General features: G+C 47.2%; 1 protein-coding gene across 2 annotated transcripts in view; it reads right to left on the bottom strand.

The window, feature by feature from the left end:
- The window catches only part of nfkb1 (nuclear factor of kappa light polypeptide gene enhancer in B-cells 1), an 82,736-nt gene extending 58,906 nt beyond the window's left edge, over positions 1-23,830 (bottom strand). The window contains exons 1-3 of one of the 2 annotated variants that reach the window (XM_080196227.1): positions 23,698-23,830; positions 6,071-6,116; positions 2,722-2,812 (exon numbers count right to left, since the gene is read on the bottom strand). In XM_080196227.1, coding sequence (XP_080052353.1) covers positions 2,722-2,812; positions 6,071-6,112 — 133 coding nt within the window. In that variant the 5' untranslated portion in view covers positions 6,113-6,116; positions 23,698-23,830. Of the gene's footprint in view, positions 1-2,721; positions 2,813-6,070; positions 6,117-22,697; positions 22,720-23,697 lie in introns of those variants that run through there. The other variant, XM_080196235.1, reaches the window with a different exon arrangement.
- Between the last annotated feature and the right edge of the window lie 1,706 nt (positions 23,831-25,536).

Genomic DNA, 25,536 nt, shown 5'->3' with positions numbered 1-25,536 from the left:
ACCTATCCACCTTTGGATATCTATTCCTCAACCACTCACTGCTGCCCTTCAAAAACAATTCTCTTAGCAATCCTCGTATTCCATGGTGTGTGCAATAGCAAAGGGGCTGAATGGCCTCCTCCCATTACTACATTAAAACAAACCTTCACTGTCAGCTATACCAAGTTGAAAACCATTAATTCCACCCCTAAAAGAGGTAGCTACGCAGCAATGTTATATTATGTACAGTGAAAAAGTATTCAAACTGTTAATATATTACAGCATGAAACCAGACAGGAAGATATGTGACAGACAGTGCCAATAAGACCTGTAACAACAACCTTCTCTTCACATAATGCAAAAAATGATTATATCAAATATGTTAAGGAGCTGTGAGATTGAGAGTTAGAAAGTAGTGACTCAATCTATTTTTCCACCGTGGAAATATTTAGTGAAATCTCTATAAAGTCTCAGACAGGAAGCAGTTAGAATTTGGACTAAGCCCTGCTGAGTTTCAATTCTGGTACAATAAATGAAAATGTTACAAATTGAACAAATTCAGTACAGTTAACACACAAAAGATCAAATCTTTCAGAAATTGACAGAGGGAGAGAACGAGAGGCTGAGAAAGAGAGAGAGAGAAAGTGAGGGAGTGAGGAAAGAGTAAGAGAAAGAACGTGTGTACGTGGGAACGAGTGGGAGGGAAAGAAAAAGGGATAAAGAAAAAAACTGTAGTTTATCAAGTCTTCAGGACATCTCAAAGTTTCACTAAAATCACTTCTAATGTTATTGTGCAGCAATCGAAAGCTGCAGCTAAATAATACAGGAACAGGAATGAGATTAGTGAAGCATTTGCTGGGCATAATTGCAAAAGCCAATCTTGAAGGTCACCATCAAGCATTGAGCTGAGGCAATTTGGGAGAATATGAGGGAATAAGAAAGAGGCCGTACAGTCCCACAGACCTGTTCCAGCATTCAATAAAATCATGGCGGCTCCTCCATCTCATCACTTTCCTGTACCATCTCCAGAAACTTCAATTCTCTTAGTGTCCAACTATTTAACAGTTTCAGCCTTGAATATATTCAATGATGGAGCATCCACAGCACTATCAGGTAAATGATTCCAGAGATTCGCAACCCTCTGACTGAAGAAATTCCTCCTCAGTTCATTCCAAACTCAGGCCATTCCTTACCCTGAGACTGTGACCCCACATTTCTAGATTCTTAAATGGGGAGTTGGTTTCCCCCCATCTGTTTCCCTGTCCAATCCTCAAAGCATTTTCCACATTTCAATGAGATTTCTCTTTCTTTTAAGTTCCAGTGAACGTAGGCCCATTTTAATCAGAAAAGGGATAGCAGTGATAATGTCACTCAGCTCTAAGCCCAGACTCCTGAAAAGAGACAAGTGTTTGAATCCCATCTCGAGAATAATACAGGTGCATTCAATTCAGTTAATGAATTTAAAATTGGTCTCAGGAATAGTGATCACTAAACCAGCATCAAGTGTTGCAAAAACCCATCTGCTTCACCAATGTCCTTTGGGAAGGAAATCTGTCATCCTCACCCAGTCTGGCCTACACGTAACTCCAGATCCACAGTGATGTGGTTGATTCTTAACTGCCCTCTGCAATGGCCCAGCAAGCCATTAGGGTAACAGGGGATGGATAATAAATGCTGACCTTGTCAGAGAGATCCTCATCCAGAGGATAAATCTGAACAAACGCTGCTCACTGGACAACCCTTTAATTGCAGCAACAATCTAGTCAGCAAAGGTTACAAATTAATACCTCCGCTTATTATTGAAAAGATCATTTATTCAGCTTTCACTATACAAACAAAAAGATTATATCTCTCCTCCTGACCCCCCACCCCCATCATTTTACTCCATTAGCATATTTATTCCTTTCTCCTTCATGTGTTTATCCACATTCCTGTTAAAATGCATCTGTATTATTTTTCTTAACCACATGTGGGTAGCATGGTGGTGCAATGGGTGGCATTGCTGCCTCACTGCACCACAGACCTGGATTCAATCTGACCTCAGGTGAATGATTGTGTGGAGTTTGCACATTCTCCCTGTGTCTGTGTGGGTTTCCTCCGGGTGCTCTGTTTTCCTCCCACAGTCCAAAGATGTGCAGTTAAGTGCATTGGCCATGCTAAATTGTCCCTTAGTGTCAGGGGGACCAGCAGGATAAATATATAGGGTTATGGGGATAAGGCCTGGGTGGAATTGTTGTTGGTGCAGGCTCTTGGAGCCAAATGGCCCCTTCTACACTGAGGGGGTTCTATGATTCACTCCCTGTGGAAGTGAGTTCCACAATCTCATCACTCTCTGGGGAAGAAATTTCTCCTGAATTCCCCATAGTGACTGTCTGATAGTCAAAGCTTCTAGTTTATGGACTCCTCCTTATGGAGAAACACCTTCTCAAATCTCCTACATATTTTTAAAGGCCTTGATCATCACCCCCTCAGCCCCCTCGTTCCATCCTGTTCAATCTTTTCTGATAGGTATAGCCTCACAGTTTTGATCTCTGTTAAAGAGTTAAGTAGAACATGTACGATCCACCATTCATCTGAATAACCCCAGGTGAACAATGGTATGTCTCTCATGGTTACTTTGTGGTGGAAAATGTTTAAAATCTGATGCAAGAAATTTTATAATTCTCTAAGTAGTACTAAAACATAAATGATATAATTCAGAACCTAGTGTGCTACGGAACATCCATCATCACAGATACTCACTTGTCTGTAGTGGAGAGTCTGTTGGAACCATTGGTGAATTAAACATGGCAGCAGGTATATCTAAAGCATTATAATCATCAATGCTATAAATCTAAGTGGGGTGAGATGGAAAAAAGAGAGTCAATATTAGAGTTCATTTATAAATGACTCAGAAAATAAATGCGAATCATTGTTCCAAGCCACGTATTAAAGTTGTCAGAGAAGGTATTTAATAAAAAAAGTAGGTAGCCAACAAAACAGAAAATGCTGGAAAACCTCAGCAGGTCTGACAGCATCTGTGGGGACAGAATCAAGCCAAAATTTCAAGTCTAGAAGACCCTTTGTCAGAGCTGAAGACAGTGGAATATAGGATGCTATTTCTAGTGTTTGGGCAAGGAGTGGGGGCGGGTGAGGAGCGGGCCGGCAAGGAGCGGGCAGCATTGACAAAGATGCCACAGACAGAAAGACAAAGGAAATGTGAATGGTGGTGATGAAGGCTAAGAATGGTGCTGATAGCATCCATTAAGGGATCAGCATGTGAAAATGGCAGAGCAAAGCTAAACAGAGTGTCAAAGGATAACCTGAGACATGGAATCAATGTCCTGGGGTTGAGGGGGGGAGAGGGGGTTTAAAAGGTGTAAAAATGAAACAATGGAATAAATGAATAATTGGAAGTGTACCAAAATTTTCCAGAGAAATTGGGGAGCATATTGACAACAAATTACATTCATATAGCACCTTTAGTGTCATAAAACACCCAAACACACCTCAAAGGAGCGTTACAAAGCAGAATTTGACAGAGGTTACGTAAGGAAATGTTAGAGCAGTTGACATGTTTGTCAAAGAGAGAAGTTTGAAGGAGTATTTGAAGCAGGAAAGGTGGTGGGGAGTGAATTTCAGAGATTCCAGCCAAGGCATGGCCACCAGTGGCAGAACAGAAGAAATCTGGAATGCTTAAAAGGCCAGACTTAGAGGAGTACAGAGATCTCAGAGGATTATGGAGCTGGAGAAGGTTACAGAGGTCTCAAAGGATCATGGAGCTAGAGGAGGTTACGAGATAAGGAGGGAGAAGGGATTTGAAAATAAATAAGGATGAGAATTTTAAAATCACGGCATTGCTTAAATCTCTCAGACAAGAATGGTGTGTCAGCACTCACGGTTAAATGGGAAGGAAGTGAAGTTTGGATTGGGCAGTGGAATGTTAGCAGCAGCAATGTGGCTGAACTGCCTCACTCACGGATGTCAATTCTGAGATTGAAGGAAAGGGCACGAAGCTTTGGGGAAAACCAAAAATCAAAATGACGAATGGTAAGGGCCATTCTGACAAATGTTTGCAATTGGTCTCCTGTTGATGAGTTTGCAGAACAAATCCCACCTTCCCTTTTGATGGTGATTTGCTGTGTGTAATAAACTTGCCTCTCAGTTTATCGAATCACTGAGATACAAGAAATATCCCTGCAGTTACAGCCTGTAGCTTCTGTAAAAGATTCCCAACACTTTCTTCCCAATTATCTGAATTGAAAAGACTGGGATCCAAACAACCCAGGTGTGACTTCCTACGAAAGCACAGCCACAGCATGAAGCCAAGAAGCTGGAAGTCAGATAAGCTCCAGTCACAGGTCTGAGACTGATTAAATCCATATCTGCTCCTGTGCCATTTCAGTTTCACCTGCTACTTTCAGTTTTTATTCATCCAATCGCCTTCCTGAAAGATGTTTAAAACCTTTCTCCATAACTTTCTCATTTCTGATTTAATCCTTTATTTTAGTGGTTTTTATACCTGTGCAATTTTTGAATGACTTGAACACAAATCCCGTTTCATCCAGTGTTGATTGGACACCGTTCTGATACGCATTTCAGTGGCTCAGCTTCTCATTTCAAATAAACCCTCACTTTCCATCCACATGGTCCACTCACCAACTCAGACCAAACAGACAGATAACTGAGCACTTTAATCCCAGGCCCTCATGGTCAAAGTATCCACTGGCATTTGTGTGTACACAGCCACTCTACCTTTACATTTTCCTAATGCCACAGAAAATTACTGATCAGTCACTCATGATCCCACCAGCTTATTTCATTCTAGCTTTATGTACCTCTGGCCATAGTCTCTTTGCCCACTGTGGGCAGTCCTGCCTCCAGCTACTAGCACTGAAAGCACTGAAATTCTCTCCCTAAACCTCTCCAACTCTCTTTTAAAATACTTCTTAAAACCCACCACTTCACCTGTCATTTATGGGGTTCAGTGTCAATTGTTTTCTGCTAAAACTCCTGTGAAGCATTTTGGGACACTTTGCTATGTTACGGAATGTCAAAGTTGTAAGTTTTTGGTGAGTGTTTTTTTAAACATTAAATTCACTGGTTAAAATGATCCACATTTTATACTATACTTAAAATATTTGTGACAATATTTCAGTAATGCTTGTTCGTTATAATCTGCCGCTTCTAAACCAATGTGTGTTATTCTGACAGTTTCATAACCACATTTACCACAGGAACAGCACAGAAATATTAATGTTCATCATTTAAGATCCATGCTATCTTGCTGGCTTTCATACTGATAAAAGCGAGGGATGAGAATGATTGGAGAGATAGAACTCATTTTATTTCGGGCACCAAGGGAGTCACAAACAACCCACGGCAAGTATGAAACAGAATAAAACTCCTACAACAAATGTCTCCATCTCAATCTCAGTCTGATTCATCACACCCGCTATTATTGGGTAAGATTGTTCATTTGTGAAGCACTTGCACCATTTTGGTGTTATATTCTCTCAGAGCTGTGTTCATACTGTAAACAGTCATTCCAGGCCAGGGCAGAGCAGACAGCAAAGGAGATTCAATATTGAAGTGAAAGGGAAGAGTCTAAATCATGACAACATCTGGTTCATCGTTATTCATTACCTTTCAAATTATTTAGAATTACATCATTTCAGATTTAAAATGTAACACAGGAGGCCATTCAGCCCATCATGCTTGTGTAAGCTCTTTAAAAGACCTATCCAATTGGACCAACTCTTCTGCTCTTTCTGAAAGTTTCTATTGAATCTGCTTCCATCGCCCTTTCAGGCAGCGCCCTCCAGATCACAACAAGTCACGGTGCATTCACATTTCTCCCCATCTCTCCCTCTGCTTCTTTTGCCAATTATCTGAATTCTGTCCCTCTAGTTACTGACCCTCCTGCTATTTGCCCTATCAAACCTTTCACCATTTTGAACATCTCTTAGTAAATATTATATTATCAGGATTGAATGAGATACAGACCAGAGACATGGAACTAGTAAATCACGGAACACTGTTTGAAAAACTGGACTGTATTTACAAACAGAATAATTTAATATGTCACAAGATAGAAATATCAGCCACTTACTCCAGGGACTCCAAGTCGATATGTGTCCTCATCAGCCATCATCAGCCTAGGGTAGGAAACAAAAATAAGACATTTATCACAAGAAAAAGAACGATTTGATAGAAGGCTACAAGATTATCAGGGGCATGGACAGAGTGGAAGAGTCAATTACTAGGGGGCATACGTTTAAGGTGTGAGGGGCAAGGTTTAAAGGAGATGTACGAGGCAAGCTTTTACACAGTGGGTAGTGGGTGCCTGGAACCTGCTGCCGAGGGAGTTAGTGGAAGCAGATACGATAGTGACTTTTAAAGGGTGTCTTGACAAATACATGAATAGGATGGGAACAGAGGGACATGGTCCCCAGAAGAGTAGGGGGTTTTAGTTCAGATGGGCATCATGACAGGTGCAGGCTTGGAGGGCCGAAGGGCCTGTTCCTGTGCTGTAATTTTCTTTGTTCTTTGTACCTAGCCCTCTGAAACACATTCTCCAAGTTCCACCGCCTCTGTCTTTTTTTTAAAAAACCTTCTCCAGAACTAGAATCATAAATCATAAATCATAGAATCCTACAGTAGAGAAAGCCATTCGGCCTATCGAGACTGCACCGAACACATTCCACCCGGACCCAATCCACGTAACCTCATGCATTAAGCTAGCTAGTCCCCCTGACACTAAGGGGCAATTTAGCATGGCAAATCCAACTAACCTGCACATCTGTGAGGCAGCAGTGCTATCCACTGTGCCACCCCAGGTTTTTCTTTAAATTCTCTCTTTGTTGAGTAGCATTGCTTCTGGGCTGTAAAAATGGAAAGAGTATTTTACCCTCCAGTACACACTAGCCAGAGCACAGAGGAGGAACAGAACTGGTTTAACTGTGCTGGGAAACTCAATCACATTCCCAGCAACTGAGAGATGATTTCAACATGTCACTCTGTCCAACAGGAGGAGAGGAAACAGAGCAAATTGAAATAATCATTATCACACATCATCTGAATGAAGTTATTATTGCCGGTAAAAGTCAATGCTTGAAAAGATCCAGATAGGACTGAATAATCTGAATACAAAGCAGTGGCAATTCCTCTACTGCCGTGGACAGCACAACTAAAGCTGATTAGGCATCATGATGGTTATCGTCACCTCTCTCAGAGAAACTGGAATGGAGAAGACGATGTGTGGAATACAATTTGCTAGTGCTGAGTAATAGTGAGGAGGAGAATGGAGTTCCACTGAGTGAGGGCCACGGAGAAGGTTCAGGTGATTAACAGCAATATCAGCCATTAGGAAACACAGTTTATCTTACAGCAAACAAACTCTGGGCTGAGTAACATTCCAGGCTGCCAAGGGCTGGTTCCATATCCGGAAGCTGGCAGCTTTTCCATGTGCAGATCCGCCATTGGAAGGTGCTCAATAAAACATCAGTTGGAGCTGAGGGTATGTTTGAGGCTGTCATCCCAGCCAATCAGTGTTGGGGGACGAGAGGTCTGGATCACAATCAGGACCAATCATTTGAAGGGCTTCCAGTGGGCAGCATGATGGCACGGTGGTTAGCCTCTCAGCGCCATGGTCCTGGGTTTGATTCCCAGCTTGGATCATTGTGTGGAGTTTGCATGTTCTCCCTGTGTCTGCATGGGTTTCCTCCAGGAGTTCAAGTTTACTCCCACAGGCCAAAGATGCGCAGGTTAAGTGGATTGGCCATGCCAAATTGCCCCTTAGTGCCAGTGGGTTAGGTAGGGTTATGGGGATAGGGCATGGGTGGGTTTGTAGTCTCTACAGGCTTGATGGGCCAAATGGCCTCTTTCTGCACTATTAGATTCTATGGTTCAGTTTGAGGGAACTCAGTAAATGCAGCATCGCCGCCAACTGCTCAGAGTAACTTGTCACTCAAAATGTTGCAGGCTTCTAAGGTGAGTGATGTTATTTTGAGCTCTGCTGTCTCCAAACCTTGGCACTGATCAAGTTTACAATCTCTTTCACTACTAATTTGCATGGAGGAGTTGTCCTTTTGCTGCACCTTTCCCCCCACAGATATCTGTGCCATTGAGGTGAGGGGGGAGGCGGGACAGAGGGACTAAACCCACCTCTGGATTCAGCAAGGATTCCCTAGGAGCCTTGCCACGCCTAACGTCTGACTCACCTGAGCCAAACACATGCAGCCTGGCTGGAGGAGCTCAGCAGTGTTGGACTGGTCCCAATGTCAGCGTGGAGTGAGGCCTCGGGGTGTGCAATCCTGTGCCAGTGTGCTCCCAAATTCAGGAGGAATAATAAAAATAACAAACTTACACACCTCCTCAGGCGATGTAAGGCTACAATGTCTATCGATCCTCTTTGATACATTCTATCCTGAGACCCTGACAAGACGACACTCTCACACCCAACAGCTGAGCTCTCTAAACCCGTTTGATTCTAAAATGGAAAATCTCCTCATTCATTCCCAGCAGTGACAGGGACTGTGAATCTGAAGGTTCAGCCACAGCTTTTAACCTCTCCAACAATCCGCTCCATAAGGAGCAGGAACACACAAGGCATGGATCTAACACTCACACTGACTGCGGCAGTCAATTGTCTCGTTAATGACTTTAAACACACTTAATTTACATAATGTGGGCAGGGTTCCCGTTCCTGCTGCATAAAACTGGTGCCAACATCACCGCCCCAAATCATATTGATCGATTATCTCCATCTGAAAGTGGAGATTGCTCCCAAATCGCCCTCCATTGCCAAAGCAAAGAGTTTATTTACTTCCTTCTAAAGCATCCCTGTAAACCACAGCAAAGAGAACTCATCAATAAAACTATAGCAAAGTCCCCCGACAGCAGGAGGATTACTCCATGAGAAAAACGGAACAAGTGGAAAATAGTTACACAATATGAATTATATCAAATCAATCTCAGTAATTTACAACAGTGCAGGACAGGCAATGCCAAAGGGTCAGTGCCGAGGGAGCGCCGCACTGTCAGAGGGTCGGTGCCGAGGGAGCGCCGCACTGTCAGAGGGTCAGTGCCGAGGGAGCGCCGCACTGTCAGAGGGTCAGTGCCGAGGGAGCGCCGCACTGTCAGAGGGTCAGTGCCGAGGGAGTGCCGCACTGTCAGAGGGTCAGTGCCGAGGGAGTGCCGCACTGCCAGAGGGTCAGTGCCGAGGGAGTGCCGCACTGTCAGAAGGTCAGTGCCGAGGGAGTGCCGCACTGCCAGAGGGTCGGCGCCGAGGGAGCGCCACACTGTCAGAGGGTCAGTGCCGAGGGAGTGCTGCAGTGTTAAACTGAGGCCCTGTCTGCCTTCTTGGGTGAATGTGAAAGATTGCATTACTAACATTCTGAAGAAATAGAGATTTCTGTTGCTGCTCTGGCCAAATTTATCCCTCAATCAAATTTTCTCAGATTTTATTGCCACGTCCAAACTGATCACCATATTTACCCACATAACTGGGGCTACATTTGAAAGCAATTATATGTCAATATGTTTCAAAGAGACAGAATAAGGCAAATGTAAATTCTTTCTTTATAATTGGGTGCATTAAACATACCCCTGTAAGCATTTGGAACTGCTTTTTTTAAAAATGTGACTCAGGAATTTCTATATTTTGTACGTGTGGCAGTTTTGGGACTCGACCAGTTTGTTAAGCTGCAATTATTAGTTTTACGAAAATAGAAAACTGTTCTAGTCAATTGTGACAAACATCACGTGTCATCTTTACTAATACTGCCAGTTTTATGAATGTGTGAATTGGCAGTAGGAGGAGGCCACTGATCTGATTATAACCTCAGCTCAACATTCCTGCTGACCCCCTCAATAACCTTTCACCCTTTCGTGTCAAGAGTTCATCTCACTCGACCCTAAAATATTCAAAACTCTGTTTCCATTGCCTTTTGAGGAAGAGAGCTCCAGAGAGAAACAAAATCCTCATCTTTATCTGAAATGGTTCTAGATTCTCCTGGAAGAGGAAACATCCTCTCCACATCCACCGTGGCAATACCCCTCAGAATCTTATTTGTTCCAATCAAGTTGCCTCTAACTCTGCTAAACTCCAGCGGCTACAAGTCTAGCCTCTCCAACCTTTCCTCATAAAACAACACACCCATTCCAGATTTTAGTGTGGTAAACCTTCTTTGAACTGCTGCCAAAGAATGTACATCCATCTTTAAATAAGGACACAATACTCCAGTGGACACAATACTCCTCTGACAGTGCGGCACTCCCTCAGCACTGACCCTCTGACAGTGCGGCGCTCCCTCAGCACTGACCCTCTGACAGTGCGGCACTCCCTCAGCACTGACCCTCTGACAGTGCGGCACTCCCTCAGCACTGACCCTCTGACAGTGCGGCCCTCCCTCAGCACTGACCCTCTGACAGTGCGGCCCTCCCTCAGCACTGACCCTCTGACAGTGCGGCCCTCCCTCAGCACTGACCCTCTGACAGTGCGGCCCTCCCTCAGCACTGACCCTCTGACAGTGCGGCACTCCCTCAGCACTGACCCTCTGACAGTGCGGCCCTCCCTCAGCACTGACCCTCTGACAGTGCGGCCCTCCCTCAGCACTGACCCTCTGACAGTGCGGCCCTCCCTCAGCACTGACCCTCTGACAGTGCGGCACTCCCTCAGCACTGACCCTCTGACAGTGCGGCACTCCCTCAGCACTGACCCTCTGACAGTGCGGCACTCCCTCAGCACTGACCCTCTGACAGTGCGGCACTCCCTCAGCACTGACCCTCTGACAGTGCGGCACTCCCTCAGCACTGACCCTCTGACAGTGCGGCACTCCCTCAGCACTGACCCTCTGACAGTGCGGCGCTCCCTCAGCACTGACCCTCTGACAGTGCGGCGCTCCCTCAGCACTGACCCTCTGACAGTGCGGCGCTCCCTCAGCACTGACCCTCTGACAGTGCGGCACTCCCTCAGCACTGACCCTCTGACAGTGCGGCACTCCCTCAGCACTGACCCTCTGACAGTGCGGCACTCCCTCAGCACTGACCCTCTGACAGTGCGGCACTCCCTCAGCACTGACCCTCTGACAGTGCGGCACTCCCTCAGCACTGACCCTCTGACAGTGCGACACTCCCTCAGCACTGACCCTCTGACAGTGCGGCACTCCCTCAGCACTGACCCTCTGACAGTGCGGCACTCCCTCAGCACTGACCCTCTGACAGTGCGGCACTCCCTCAGCACTGACCCTCTGACAGTGCGGCACTCCCTCAGCACTGACCCTCTGACAGTGCGGCACTCCCTCAGCACTGACCCTCTGACAGTGCGGCACTCCCTCAGCACTGACCCTCTGACAGTGCGGCACTCCCTCAGCACTGACCCTCTGACAGTGCGGCACTCCCTCAGCACTGACCCTCTGACAGTGCGGCGCTCCCTCAGCACTGACCCTCTGACAGTGCGGCACTCCCTCAGCACTGACCCTCTGACAGTGCGGCACTCCCTCAGCACTGACCCTCTGACAGTGCGGCACTCCCTCAGCACTGACCCTCTGACAGTGCGGCACTCCCTCAGCACTGACCCTCTGACAGTGCGGCACTCCCTCAGCACTGACCCTCTGACAGTGCGGCACTCCCTCAGCACTGACCCTCTGACAGTGCGGCCCTCCCTCAGCACTGACCCTCTGACAGTGCGGCACTCCCTCAGCACTGACCCTCTGACAGTGCGGCCCTCCCTCAGCACTGACCCTCTGACAGTGCGGCCCTCCCTCAGCACTGACCCTCTGACAGTGCGGCCCTCCCTCAGCACTGACCCTCTGACAGTGCGGCACTCCCTCAGCACTGACCCTCTGACAGTGCGGCACTCCCTCAGCACTGACCCTCTGACAGTGCGGCACTCCCTCAGCACTGACCCTCTGACAGTGCGGCACTCCCTCAGCACTGACCCTCTGACAGTGCGGCACTCCCTCAGCACTGACCCTCTGACAGTGCGGCACTCCCTCAGCACTGACCCTCTGACAGTGCGGCACTCCCTCAGCACTGACCCTCTGACAGTGCGGCGCTCCCTCAGCACTGACCCTCTGACAGTGCGGCGCTCCCTCAGCACTGACCCTCTGACAGTGCGGCACTCCCTCAGCACTGACCCTCTGACAGTGCGGCACTCCCTCAGCACTGACCCTCTGACAGTGCGGCACTCCCTCAGCACTGACCCTCTGACAGTGCGGCACTCCCTCAGCACTGACCCTCTGACAGTGCGGCACTCCCTCAGCACTGACCCTCTGACAGTGCGGCACTCCCTCAGCACTGACCCTCTGACAGTGCGACACTCCCTCAGCACTGACCCTCTGACAGTGCGGCACTCCCTCAGCACTGACCCTCTGACAGTGCGGCACTCCCTCAGCACTGACCCTCTGACAGTGCGGCACTCCCTCAGCACTGACCCTCTGACAGTGCGGCACTCCCTCAGCACTGACCCTCTGACAGTGCGGCACTCCCTCAGCACTGACCCTCTGACAGTGCGGCACTCCCTCAGCACTGACCCTCTGACAGTGCGGCACTCCCTCAGCACTGACCCTCTGACAGTGCGGCACTCCCTCAGCACTGACCCTCTGACAGTGCGGCACTCCCTCAGCACTGACCCTCTGACAGTGCGGCACTCCCTCAGCACTGACCCTCTGACAGTGCGGCACTCCCTCAGCACTGACCCTCTGACAGTGCGGCACTCCCTCAGCACTGACCCTCTGACAGTGCGGCACTCCCTCAGCACTGACCCTCTGACAGTGCGGCACTCCCTCAGCACTGACCCTCTGACAGTGCGGCACTCCCTCAGCACTGACCCTCTGACAGTGCGGCGCTCCCTCAGCACTGACCCTCTGACAGTGCGGCACTCCCTCAGCACTGACCCTCTGACAGTGCGGCACTCCCTCAGCACTGACCCTCTGACAGTGCGGCACTCCCTCAGCACTGACCCTCTGACAGTGCGGCACTCCCTCAGCGGTGGCCCTCTGACAGTGCGGCACTCCCTCAGCGGTGGCCCTTTGGCACTGCCTCTCCTGCACTGTTGTAAATTACTGGGATTGATTTGATATAATTCAAATTGTGTAACTATTCTCCAATAGTGGACACAATACTCCAGATGTGGTCTCAGTAGTGTTCTGTAGAACTGAAGCCTAAGCTCCTTCTGTATTCACTGATCACTGGGGAAGAGAACTCCACAGACTAACCAGCCACAGAAAAATGTCCTCATCTCCATCTGAAATGGGAGATACCTAATCAGTAAACTGTGCCCTCTCGTACCAGTGTCCCCCACAGGGGAAACATCCTTTCAGCAATGCTCATTGCCAATACTGCAACAACATACCATTAATATTCAAACACAAAGTTAAACTAGACAGAGGGGCAGTCTCCAATCCGACACATATACAAACGATACTTTGCAATCAAGAAGCCCAAAGTAATTCCACACAACTTCCTCTCTCCTCTGGGGCTACTGTGCTCAGGGTTGGGGATGGATAAATGTTGTTCAATGGAGCCTCTCCACATGGATTCTCAGCTAGTCAGACATCAGGTTTATTCAGCAGAGGCTCAAAGTATTGTAGATTTGATTATTTACATTTAAATAATTAAATTTAAAAGTACATTCAGATTTTCCTTTTTCAAATGTATTGATTGCTGTTGCTCTCGTGTTTACCAGTTAGTCACTAACTCTGTAGCCAATCTTCCTGACTACAGCAGCACTGTAACACAATTAAAAACATTAAAATCACCCAGTGAAGAAGCAAATTACATTGCTGCCGAGAATGTCTCTCACAGACTACAATAACTCTTGTTTCTCTGGCAGTTTCTAGCAAGCAAAACAAGCCAAACTGTACTGTGTCACAGTGCCCTACACCAACTCTTTGACACAGCATCTTACCCAGGCCCTATCCCCATAACCCCACACATTTACCCCACCAATCCCCCTAACCTACTCATCTTGAGACACTAAGGGACAATTTAGCATGGAAAATCAACCTGCACATTTCAGGACTGTGGGAGGAAGCCGGAGCACCCAGAGGAAACCCACACAGACACGGGGAGAACGTGCAGATTCCACACAGACAGTGACCCAAGGCCAGAAGTGAACCCAGGTCCCTGGTGCTGTGAAGCAGCAGTGCTAACCACTGTGCCATGTACCACCCTGAGTCAGCTAGACTCAGGCAAACAGTGGTCTTAGCACTGCCACTGTGTGGGGGAGGCAGTGATCTTGGAGGAATTGGGAACAGAGAAGGGGCAGCAGGGTGTGTGTCAGGGAGTGAAGAGGGGAGAAAGGGCAGTGGGGAGGTGATTTGCTTTTGTAAAATAGAAGTATGTGAACATTGAATAAAGATGACATTGATATCCCAACATCCTCCATTTATACAGAATCATAGAATGATTACAACACAGCCATTCGGCCCATCACATATCTGCTAGATCTGTGAACGAGCAATTCACTGAGTTCAATCTCCCCCACCTTCTCCCTGTAAACCCTGCACATTCTTTCTTTCTTTCCAGATAATGATCCAATTCCCTTTTGAAAGCTTTGATTTGTTTTCTCTCTGCCAACCTCTCAGGCAATATATTCCAAATCCCAACCACTCGCTGCATGAAAAAGATTTTCCTCATGTCACCATTGCTTCTTTGACTAATTTTTGAAATCTGTCCCCTCTTGGTCTCGATCCTTTCATGAGTGGGAACAGTTTCTCCCTATCCACTCTGTCCAGATTGTTTTGAACATCTGATTCAAATCTCCTTTCAATCTTCTCTTCTCACTCCCAATTTCTCTTGTAACTGAAATTCCTTATTCCTGGAACTATTCCGATGAATCTTTTCTCTCTCGTCCCCTCATGTTCTTCCTGAAATGTGGTGCCCAGAACTGGACTCAGTAAACCAACTGGGTGTCCTGTACAAGTTCAACATCATCTCCTTCCTAATAAGAACAGCCTCTTTTTACCTGCTGTGGCTAGACCTCAACCTAGTTACTCCAGACCCACAATGGGTACAAAGACTTCATCACCGGCTCTGCTTCTTCACAATTGCTTTCCTTCCAGCCCAGATGGTGTCCTGCTCTTGAAAATCATCCTCAAGTGTACTTCACCAGGTTTTCTATGGCCAGCCCCGTCTTTCTCTTCCATCTGATGGTGTCCGTTCCATTGCCACTCCAGCAGGGTGTACACCCAGGGTGAAATGCACTTCCCACCAACTTCAACCATCGCTCCATCATCATGTCCCTCAGGCGCCTCTGAACAGTCTGCTGTAGTCATTTTTCACTGGCCTTTATTTTTCCACGGGATGTGAGTGTCACTGGCTGGGCCAGCAGTTATTACCCATACCTCGTTGCCACCTCACTTGTCCATTTCAGAGGGTATTTAAGAGTCAGCCACATTGTTGTAGGTCTGGAGCCATGTGTAGGCCAGACCAGGTAAGGACAGCAGATTTTCATCCCTAAACGACAATAGTGAACCAGATGGGGATCGACAATGGTTTCGTGGTCACTATAATAGAAACTAGCTTTATATTTCCACATTTACTGATTGAATTTAAATTCCGCCCGTTGTCATGGTGGGATTTGAACCCATGTCCCAGAGCAGTAGCCTGACAATGCTATCTCTCTGTCTGATACCCAGGACCTAACATAAACAGCATCGGTGAAAAATGTCCAATTTATGTGGCACCTTCGCTGTTCTCTTCAAAGATTGAGATTGCTACCTCTCAGGACAGGTTTCATATCCAGATCCCTCATGATTTTGAGCACCTCTGGCAAATTCCCTCTGAACCTTCTCTTAGCTTCTCCAACATCTTTAAGTAACTGACCCTTAAACGATTCTTGTCAATCTTTTCTGCACTTTCTCTAATGTCTTTACACCCTTCCTAAAGCATGGTGCCCAGAGTTGGACTCAATACTCCAGGTGAGCTGGACTAGTGTTTGATACAGCTTTAGCATAACCTCCTCGCTCGTGTAGTCCATGCCTCTGTTTATAAAGCCCAGGTTACAGTATCTTTTATTAACCATTCTTTCAACCTGCCCTAATACCTTCAATGATCTCTCTACATATGCCCCCATGGCCCTTTGCTCCTACAGACACTTTAGAAACATACCCTTTATTTGTCTCTCCTCATTCTACTTCCCAAAATGAATCATTCCATACCTCTCTGCATTAAAACGTCACCAGAGACTTGTTTCCCAGTCCACAAGCCTGCCTGTTTGAAGTTTAATGCCATATTTCTCACAGTTCACAATGCTTTGATGTTTTGTGTCATCTGCAAATTTTGAAATTATGTCCTGAACGCCAAGGTTGAGGTTATTAATAAAGAAAATCAGGGGTTCTAACATCAATCCTGGGACATTCAGGATAAACATTTTCGTAATGCAAAAAGACAATCATTCCTCACTGAGACACATCACTCCTAACTGACTCTAACCCCAAGTTCTAGATTCTCCCACAAGAAAAAACATCCTCTCCATATCCCCCAGGATCCGATCCCTTTCTATCACGTTGTCTCTCACTCTTCTAAACTCCAGGGAGTACGAGCCTAGTCTGTGTAACCTTTCCTCATAAGACAATTAGTCTCAAAAACCTTCTCTGAACTACTCCCAATTCATTTACATCCTTCCTTAAATCAATAGACCAATACTGTACATAATAGTCCAAACGTGGTCTCATCCTAACTGAAGCAAAATCTCCTACTTTTATATTCAATTCCCCTCAATAAATGATGACATTCTTTTAGCTTTCCTAATTACTTTGATGTGACACTTTATCAAATACGTTCTGAAAATCTAAGTACAGCACATCCACTGGTTCCCCTTGATCCACAGCACGTTATTTTCTCAAAAAACTCCAATAAGTTAGTTAACTATGATTTCCTTTTCACAAAACCATGCTGACTCTGCCTAATTACCTTGTATGTATTAAACTGCCCTGCTATAACTTCTTTAATAATAGGTTATAACATTTTCTCTGTACGGATGTTAGACTAACTAGCCTGTAGTTTCCCACTTTCTGTCTCCCTCCCTTTTCAAATAAGATACATTTGCAATTTTAATGCTTAAATCCATGTTCATTTATATGCTATAGACTTTTTTACTTGCAGATGTGATCATACCCTCAAGGTGAATGAGATTTGATTTTATTTATTTCTGTGTCGCAAGTAATGAAGTTACTGTGAAAATCCCTTAGTCACCACATTCCAGCACCTATTCAGGTACACAGTGAGAATTTAGCATGGCCAATGCACCTAACCTGCAAATCAATGTCAACACACTGAGAAAGAATTTCCATTTCTGCAACACCTTTTGCCACCTCAGGATATCCCAAAGCTCTTTCTAGATAACAAAATATTTTTGAACGATAGTTGCTGCTTTAATTAAGAAACACGGCAGATGATTCATTCATACATACATAGCAAGATCCCACAAAAAGCAATGAGATAATGACTCTAACCTATGTGATGTTGAGGGATATATACTTGGCAGTATACTGAGGAAATCTCACCTGCTCTTCAAGCTAGTGCCATGGGATCTTGCACATCTATCTGAGCAGGCAGCTGGGAGGCTCCTGTATTCAGTCATCATAATTTGAGATCTGACCAACTATGGTGGTGTTATCAGCAAACTTGAAAATAGAGTTGGAGGGGAAATTGGCCACACACTCAAGTGTTTCAGTATAGTAAGGGGCTGGGGACACAGTCTTGTGGGACACTGGTATTGAGGATCATAGAATCATTGAATTCCTACAGTGCAGAAGGAGGCCATTCGGCCCATCGAGTCTGCACCAACTACAATCTCACCCAGGCCCTATCCCCATAACCTCACATATTAACACTGCATATCCCCCTGAATCTAGGGTCAATTTAGCATGGCCAATCAACCTAACCTACACATCTTTGATCGTGGAGAAGGTGTTGTTGCCTATCCTTACTGATTGTGGTCTGTCGGTTAGGAAGTTCAGGATCCAGCCGCAGACGGAGCTGCTGAGGCCCAGGTCATGGAGTTTGAAGATGAGTTTTGTGGGAATAATGGTGTTGAAGGCTGAGCTGTAGTCGATAAATAGGAGTCTGACATTGGTCTGTCTGTTATCCAGATGTTCCAAGGTTGAGTGCGGGGCTTGGGAGATGGTATTTCACAGCGAATGAAGCATTTTGGAATTGTCAACATGATTGTAATGTTGGAAAATCAGCTGTCAGTTTGTGCACAGCAAAATCCCACAGATAACAATGTGATAAATGAGCAGATAAACTGTTTCTGAGGAATGGGTATTCTGAGAAAACTCCTCTGCTCTTCTTCTGAATAGTGACGTGAGATTTTTAACATCCATCTGAGACAGCAGACAAGGCCTCACTGTAACACTGAAAATGTGGCACCACGGATGCTGCAGCACTCCTCTCTGTACTGACCGCCAATGTCAGCCTGGATCACAGGCTCAAGTCTCCGATGTGAAGATTTGCACGCAGAGTTTTCTGGTTCCAAGGGTGTGAGTTACTCACTGAATCATAACTATTCAGTGGCTTTAGGTTCCTCAGATCCCAAAGTGGCCCCAGATTCACCATTCAAGACTTCACATGTATTGTCCAATCAGCCAAGAATGCAAACTGAGAGTGTTAAAATCCCTCCTGGTGATCTGAGCTGGGTTATTAAATCTTTCACCTGAGCCCCTACAAGAGTCTCCAATCTTTCAATTGACAGATAGAAAACTCTAATGAAACTCAACCAGAAACAGGTCGCTAAGAATTAAAATTCACTCATCCCCAAATCTAAATCCACCTCATCAATTAAAAATATCAGAAGTAAAATCAAGAAGCTGTAACAAACTTTCCTTTTACATGTAACTTTGATGCATTGGGAACGTGTGCGCTGTGTGCTGGCGAGAGTATAACTCCTGGTGGGACCTTCCAGGCAGTCTGGTTGAAAGCCAGGGCTAAACTAAAGCTCAGGCCACTGATTTTCCCACAGGGAGTTTGAGAGTCAGTTAACAAGCTGCTGTCTCAAAGATCCCTTCCATTTATTACCAGGAGAATCAAACTGAACTTGCGACGAATTTATCTCGTGATTCAACAATCGACAGGACAATAAAACTGGGTGTCACCACCATCATCCACACCACCCCCCACCCCACCTCATTCCTGATAAAAGCAGATTTGCACAGAATCTCACTGGATTCAAACAAATAAACCAAACTGTAATGGGTATGGCTGATTGTAAAAATTCACAAGACACAATAAATACTATCGAAAGGATACAGGTTACCCGGCAGCTCCTTTTATTACTTATCCCTAAATTACCAGATTTTGTTTAAATAAATTTTCAGGCGTAAACCCTCCTCTCCCCCCAAACTCAGTAACTAACTCAGCTAGGAGAATTTTAAATCAAGATACATCACCTCACTGAAATTCATTTCCAATTCCTTTTTCAGAAACAAACAGCAGGAAGAGTCAGTATGTGACAAGCATCCTGCCTCATTTAAACTTACACCAATTCATGATGGTTCTTGTTGGTTAACATTCCTGGGGAGGGGAAAGGGCAGCTTCATACCTTTGCCAGCTCTTGGGTAGAATTAGCTTCCCCCTTCTGGGAAGCTCCTATTCAAACTGTTTCTCCTGGCCTTTCAGGCAGGGCCTTCTGAAACAGCTGGATTTTTAAAAAAATTATCCAGCTGTCCCTCCAGCCAATCACTTTAATTCTGTGTGGACTGGTCAGTGATGAATAGGAGAATTTTGTGGGACTATGGAGGAAAGAGTCAGCTGAATGGTCTCCTGTGTGTAGTGGAGATACAGACCCTGTAAAGTGGATGCATATTGCAACCCATTCTGAACCTTTACAACAGCATTTTGTAACTGGGCACTCTGCTGCTCTAGAAACTGTGTTAAGCAGAGGAAGGTCTGTGATGTGGAGAGGTTAAAGCTGCTTGTTTAAAATCAGATACTGCACAGGCTGGGGGATGGGAATGGCCTCGGCCACAGATCCAGGAAGTGATGTCTGTCGCTCAGTCCTAAACTACCAAGAGTATTTACACAAGTTCTTTCTGTTTCCGCAAAATATTCACAGATTAATTCTCTAAATTTTGATATTAAATACTCCTTGGCAGAAAATATACGTTCTGGAAAAAGGGGCAGAGAATGAGACTCCAGCTTCTTTTAAAGGTTATATGAGCTGAACAGAGAAACAATGGTTGTAACTGACTTTGTGTTTGCCAAAGAAATGGAATGTTTTTGGATTTCATTCATTTTTCCAAATGGGGAGGACTTTCACCAAATACCGACCACATTCATCACAGTGACAACCATTGCACAAAACCTGTATTTCTATAGCGCCTTTCACAACCTCAGGATGTCATTGCAGCCAATGAAGCATTTTCAAAGTGCTGTCACTGCTGTAATGTAGAAAAGGCAGGAGCTAATTTGAACACAGCAAGATCCCACAAACAATACTATGATCAACAACAGAGCAATTTCCTCAGTTATACTGGCTGTGAGATAAACACTGCGCAGGACAACCCCCTACTCTTCAAAACAAAACCATGGGATCTTTCTGAATCACCCCAGAGCTCTTGGTTTAATGTCTGATTTGAAAAACCTAATCACTTATTGGAACTGGATTCTCAGTTTCCACAAATATCACTTTTAAAATGCAGATCTCTCTTTCATCTCTAACCAAAAACTGATAAAGCAGATACATTGTAGTAAACATTCTCTCAACAATTAAACTCAGCAAAGACAGGCAGAATGAATCTCTGTAGCAGATTCCATCAGGCACTGTTGGTCGAATGCCCCTGTTACTATAAAACACAATAAGAAGTCTCACAACACCAGCTTAAAGTCCAACAGGTTTATTTGGTAGCACAAGCTTTCGGAGCACTGACCCTTCATCTGAAAATTTGTGCTGGACAAACTGTTGGACTTTAACCTGGTGTTGTGAGACTTCTTATTGTGCTTACCCCAGTCCAATGCCGGCATCTCCACATCATGACTATAAAACACAACGTAGGAGGAGGAAGAGGTGAAGGCCATTCAGCCTTTTGAGTCTGTCCCATCACTGATATGTATTTGAACTCTATTAGCCCACCAAGGTTCTATCCTTGGGTCCTCCTATGGTGGTAGGATCAAGAGCCAGAAGACACAGATTTAAGGTAATTTGCAAATGAACCAAGGCGACATGAGGAATTATTAATTTGAATGTCAACTGTTGCTGTTTTGTCGGAAAAAATCTATCAACCTCCGGTTTGAAATTTTCAATTGATCCCTGATCTCAACAGATTTTCTGGGTGACAGAATTGTAGATTTTCACCACTGTGCAAAAAAATGTTTTCTACATAGAAACTAGAAGCAGGAGTAGGTCATTCAGCCTTTCAAATCTGCTCCACCATTCATTTTGACCATGGCTGATAATCAAATTCAATATCCTCATCCTTCCCTCTATATTCCTTGATCCAGTTAGCCCCAAGAGCACATCCTCAACGGAATGAAGCGGAAATGGTCGAAAGCTTCAGGATTTTAGGTGTCCAGATCATCATCAGCTTGTCCTCATTCCTCCATATCACCGTTATAGTTAAGAAAGCCCACCAATGCCTCTCTCACCAACTTTTACAGATGCCCCATAGAAAGCATCCTTTCCGGATGTATTACAGCTTGGTATGGCTCCTGCTCTGACCAAGACCAAAAAAACTACAAAGAGTCAGGAATGACCCATCACACAAACCAGCCTCTCATCCATTGACTCTAACTACACTTCCTGCTGCCTTGACAAAGTAGCCAGATGAATTAAGGACCCCACGCACCCCGGACATTCTCTCTTCCACCTCCTTCCTTCAGAAAAAGGATACAAAAGTCTGAGGTCACATACCAACTGACTCAAGAACAGCTTCTTCCCTGCTGTGTCAGACTTTTGAATGGACCTACCTTGCACTAAGTTGATCTTTCTCTACACCCTAGCTATGACTATAATACTACATTCTACACCTCTCCTTTCCTTCTCTATGAACAGTATGCTTTGTCTGTATAGTGCGCAAACAATACTTTTCAATGTATACCAATACGTGACAATAATAAATCAAACTGAATATGTGTAATTTCTCCTCGAAATCACACAGCATATCCCTGAAATTCTAACCAAGTGATTGTCATCTGACATGCTCCTCACCCCACGAAGTGGACGTCACCCTGTCACACACGTCACTATCACATCACCATTACACACATGACTGTGACACACGCTTTACCGTGTTATAATGTAATTCAATGTGCATCTTAATAAACTTCTGTTTCGCTTTGAGGTACAGGAGGCTTATATACAGATTACACATATTATTAGCTTATACTTTGACAAGCAAATAGCATCTTCAAGTGATTAAAAATTGGAATTCATACAAATTACATTATTGAAACCAAGCCATTTGAAAAGGACATCAATTTCACACCTTGCAGTGAACACAAGAGCCCACGGATAATGGCATCATTTAGTCAACATGGGCTGAGGTAAATGAGACAAGTAAACATCACCACAATAAGAATGCAGCCAACAGCATTATAACCAGAGCACACACCTTTCAGAATCAACTGTCTACGTAGCACATTCATCAAACTGGACACATTCAAATTCTGCTCAGGGCTGAGAGAACTACAGGCCGCACCAACTATTCAACTCTGCATTGTCTATAATCAGTAGTTACAAGTATGATCAATAATAAACACTGCACATCACAGACATACATGAAATTTTTTCTCACCAACACGGCAGAGAGGGCTTAATACTGGCTGAAAGATAGAGAGAGGAAAGTAGCAATTAAAATACTTGGGAAATGAGGGTTAAAGGGTGAGGAAGCACTGAAACACAAACCAAGGGAGACGTTGCCAGAAGGAGTCAGCTATAACTGGTGTGGAGAAGCTGAGAGGCTTACGGCCTAAACCCAGGGAGAGGGAGGGAGTGAGAGACCGAGGGATTTTCAGCAACTGAAAAAATTCAGGGACTGAGGAAAGTTGAGAGAGTATGGAGGACTAGGAGGGGGTGCGGCGCAGGGGTAGGGGGTGGTGGGGGTGAAGGGTGGTGGGGGTGAAGGGTGGTGGGGGTGAAGGGCGGTGGGGGTGAAGGGCGGTGGGGGTGAAGGGCGGTGGGGGTGAAGGGCGGTGGGGGTGAAGGGCGGTGGGGGTGAAGGGCGGTGGGGGTGAAGGGCGGTGGGGGTGAAGGGCGGTGGGGGTGAAGGGCAGTGGGGGTGAAGGGCGGTGGGGGTGAAGGGTGAGGGGTGGTGGTGGGGGTCGTGAGGGGTGGTGGTGAGGGGCGTGAGGCGTGAGGGGTGGTGGTGGGGGGCGTGAGGGGTGGTGGTGGGGGGCGTGAGGGGTGGTGGTGAGGGGTGGTGGTGGTGGGGGGGTGGGGGGTGAGGGGTAGTGGTGGGGGGGTGAGGGGTAGTGGTGGGGGGGTGAGGGGTGGTGAGGGTGAGGGGTGGTGGTGGGGGGGTGAGGGGTGGTGGGGGTGAGGGGTGGTGGGGGTGAGGGGTGGTGGTTGGGGGGGTGAGGGGTGGTGGTGGGGGGGTGAGGGGTGGTGGGGGTGAGGGGTGGTGGGGGGGTGAGGGGTGGTGGTGGGGGGGTGAGGGGTGGTGGTGGGGGGGTGAGGGGTGGTGGGGGTGAGGGGTGGTGGGGGTGAGGGGTGTGAAGGGTGGGGAGCAGAGGGTGAGTAGCGAGGGGGAAGCTGTCAGTGAGCGGCAGGGTGCCAGCCCGGAGAGTTTTACTCACAGCCGATCCTCCCGCAGCAACAAACTAACTGACTGAAGTTACAAAGTAACCGGCCGGCCCAGCGCTCCCGCTCCGCCGCTTCAGCTCCCCATACACCCGCCCGCCGGACTCTCCGCTTCCCGGAGCCGCGCGACTCCCCCTCCCAGCCTGGAAATTCCCCGTGGGGCCCGCCCGCTGCTCACCCCGGGAGCGCCAGCCCCGCCTGGGGGCAATGGGGGGAACTGCACCCCGCCCACTGCCTCCCCCTGGGGGCAACGGGGGGAACTGCACCCCGCCCACTGCCTCCCCCTGGGGGCAACGGGGGGAACTGCACCCCGCCCACTGCCTCCCCCTGGGGGCAACGAGGGGAACTGCACCCCGCCCACTGCCTCCCCCTGGGGGCAACGGGGGGAACTGCACCCCGCCGCTGCCTCCCCCTGGGGGCAATGTGGGGAACTGCACCCCGCCCACTGCCTCCCCCTGGGGGCAACGAGGGGAACTGCACCCCGCCCGCTGCCTCCCCCTGGGGGCAACGGGGGGAACTGCACCCCGCCCACTGCCTCCCCCCCTGGGGGCAACGAGGGGAACTGCACCCCGCCCACTGCCTCCCCCTGGGGGCAACGAGGGGAACTGCACCCCGCCCACTGCCTCCCCCTGGGGGCAACGGGGGGAACTGCACCCCGCCCGCTGCCTCCCCCTGGGGGCAATGTGGGGAACTGCACCCCGCCCACTGCCTCCCCCTGGGGGCAACGAGGGGAACTGCACCCCGCCCGCTGCCTCCCCCTGGGGGCAACGGGGGGAACTGCACCCCGCCCGCTGCCTCCCCCTGGGGGCAATGGGGGGAACTGTATCTCACCCCCTGCCTCCCCCTGGGGGCAATGTGGGGAACTGCACCCCGCCCACTGCCTCCCCCTGGGGGCAACGAGGGGAACTGCACCCCGCCCGCTGCCTCCCCCTGGGGGCAACGGGGGGAACTGCACCCCGCCCGCTGCCTCCCCCTGGGGGCAATGGGGGGAACTGTATCTCACCCCCTGCCTCCCCCCTGGGGGCAATGGGGGGAACTGTACCCCACCCACTGCCTCCCCCCTGGGGGCAATGGGGGGAACTGCACCCCGCCCGCTGCCTCCCCCTGGGGGCAGCAGGGGGAACTGATTTTTGATCCTCCCGACCCCCGATGATGTTTGACTCCTGTGATGTCCAATCTCCTCGATCTTTAATGACTTGCATGTCTAACCCTACCCCAATAGAAATAGTGGATGCATTAGTGGTCATTGTCCAAGATTCTACAGATCCTGCAACAGTTCCTACAGAGGGAGGCTAGCTAATGTAACCCCAGTATTTAAAAAGGGAGGTGGAGAGAAAATGGAATTATCGACCAGTAAGTTTGGTGTCTGTAATGGGGAAAATTCTAGAGTTCATAATCAAAGGTTTTTATAGCAAACACTTGGAAAATAGTGGCAGGATCAGACAGAGTTACATGGATTTACAAAAGGGAAATAATGCTGGGCAAACCGACTGGAATTCTTTGAGGATGTAACTAGTAGAGTTGATGGGGGAGCCAGTGGATGTGGTTTATTTGGACTTTCAAAAGGCTTTTGACAAATGTCCCCCATAAGTGATTAGTGTGTAAAATTAAAGTACATTGGATTGGGAGTAGTGTATTGAGATGGATAGAAAACCGGCAGGCAGAAGGGAAACAAAAAACCCAATAAACTGGTCTTTTTCTAAATGTGATGTGGAGATGCCAGTGTTGGATTGCGGTAAACACAGTAAAAAGTCTCACAACACCAAGTTAAAGACAGGTAAGTGGGAGTTTTGTTCACACAGTAAAAAATCTCATAACACCAAATTAACCTGACG

This window comes from Carcharhinus amblyrhynchos, chromosome 1 (genome assembly GCF_965287045.1).
Source record: "Carcharhinus amblyrhynchos chromosome 1, sCarAmb.v2.hapA, whole genome shotgun sequence".
NCBI classification, from domain to species: Eukaryota; Metazoa; Chordata; class Chondrichthyes; order Carcharhiniformes; family Carcharhinidae; genus Carcharhinus; species Carcharhinus amblyrhynchos.
The sequence above is the reverse complement of the archived record's forward strand: the minus strand, read 5'-3'. Positions and strand labels throughout refer to the sequence as shown.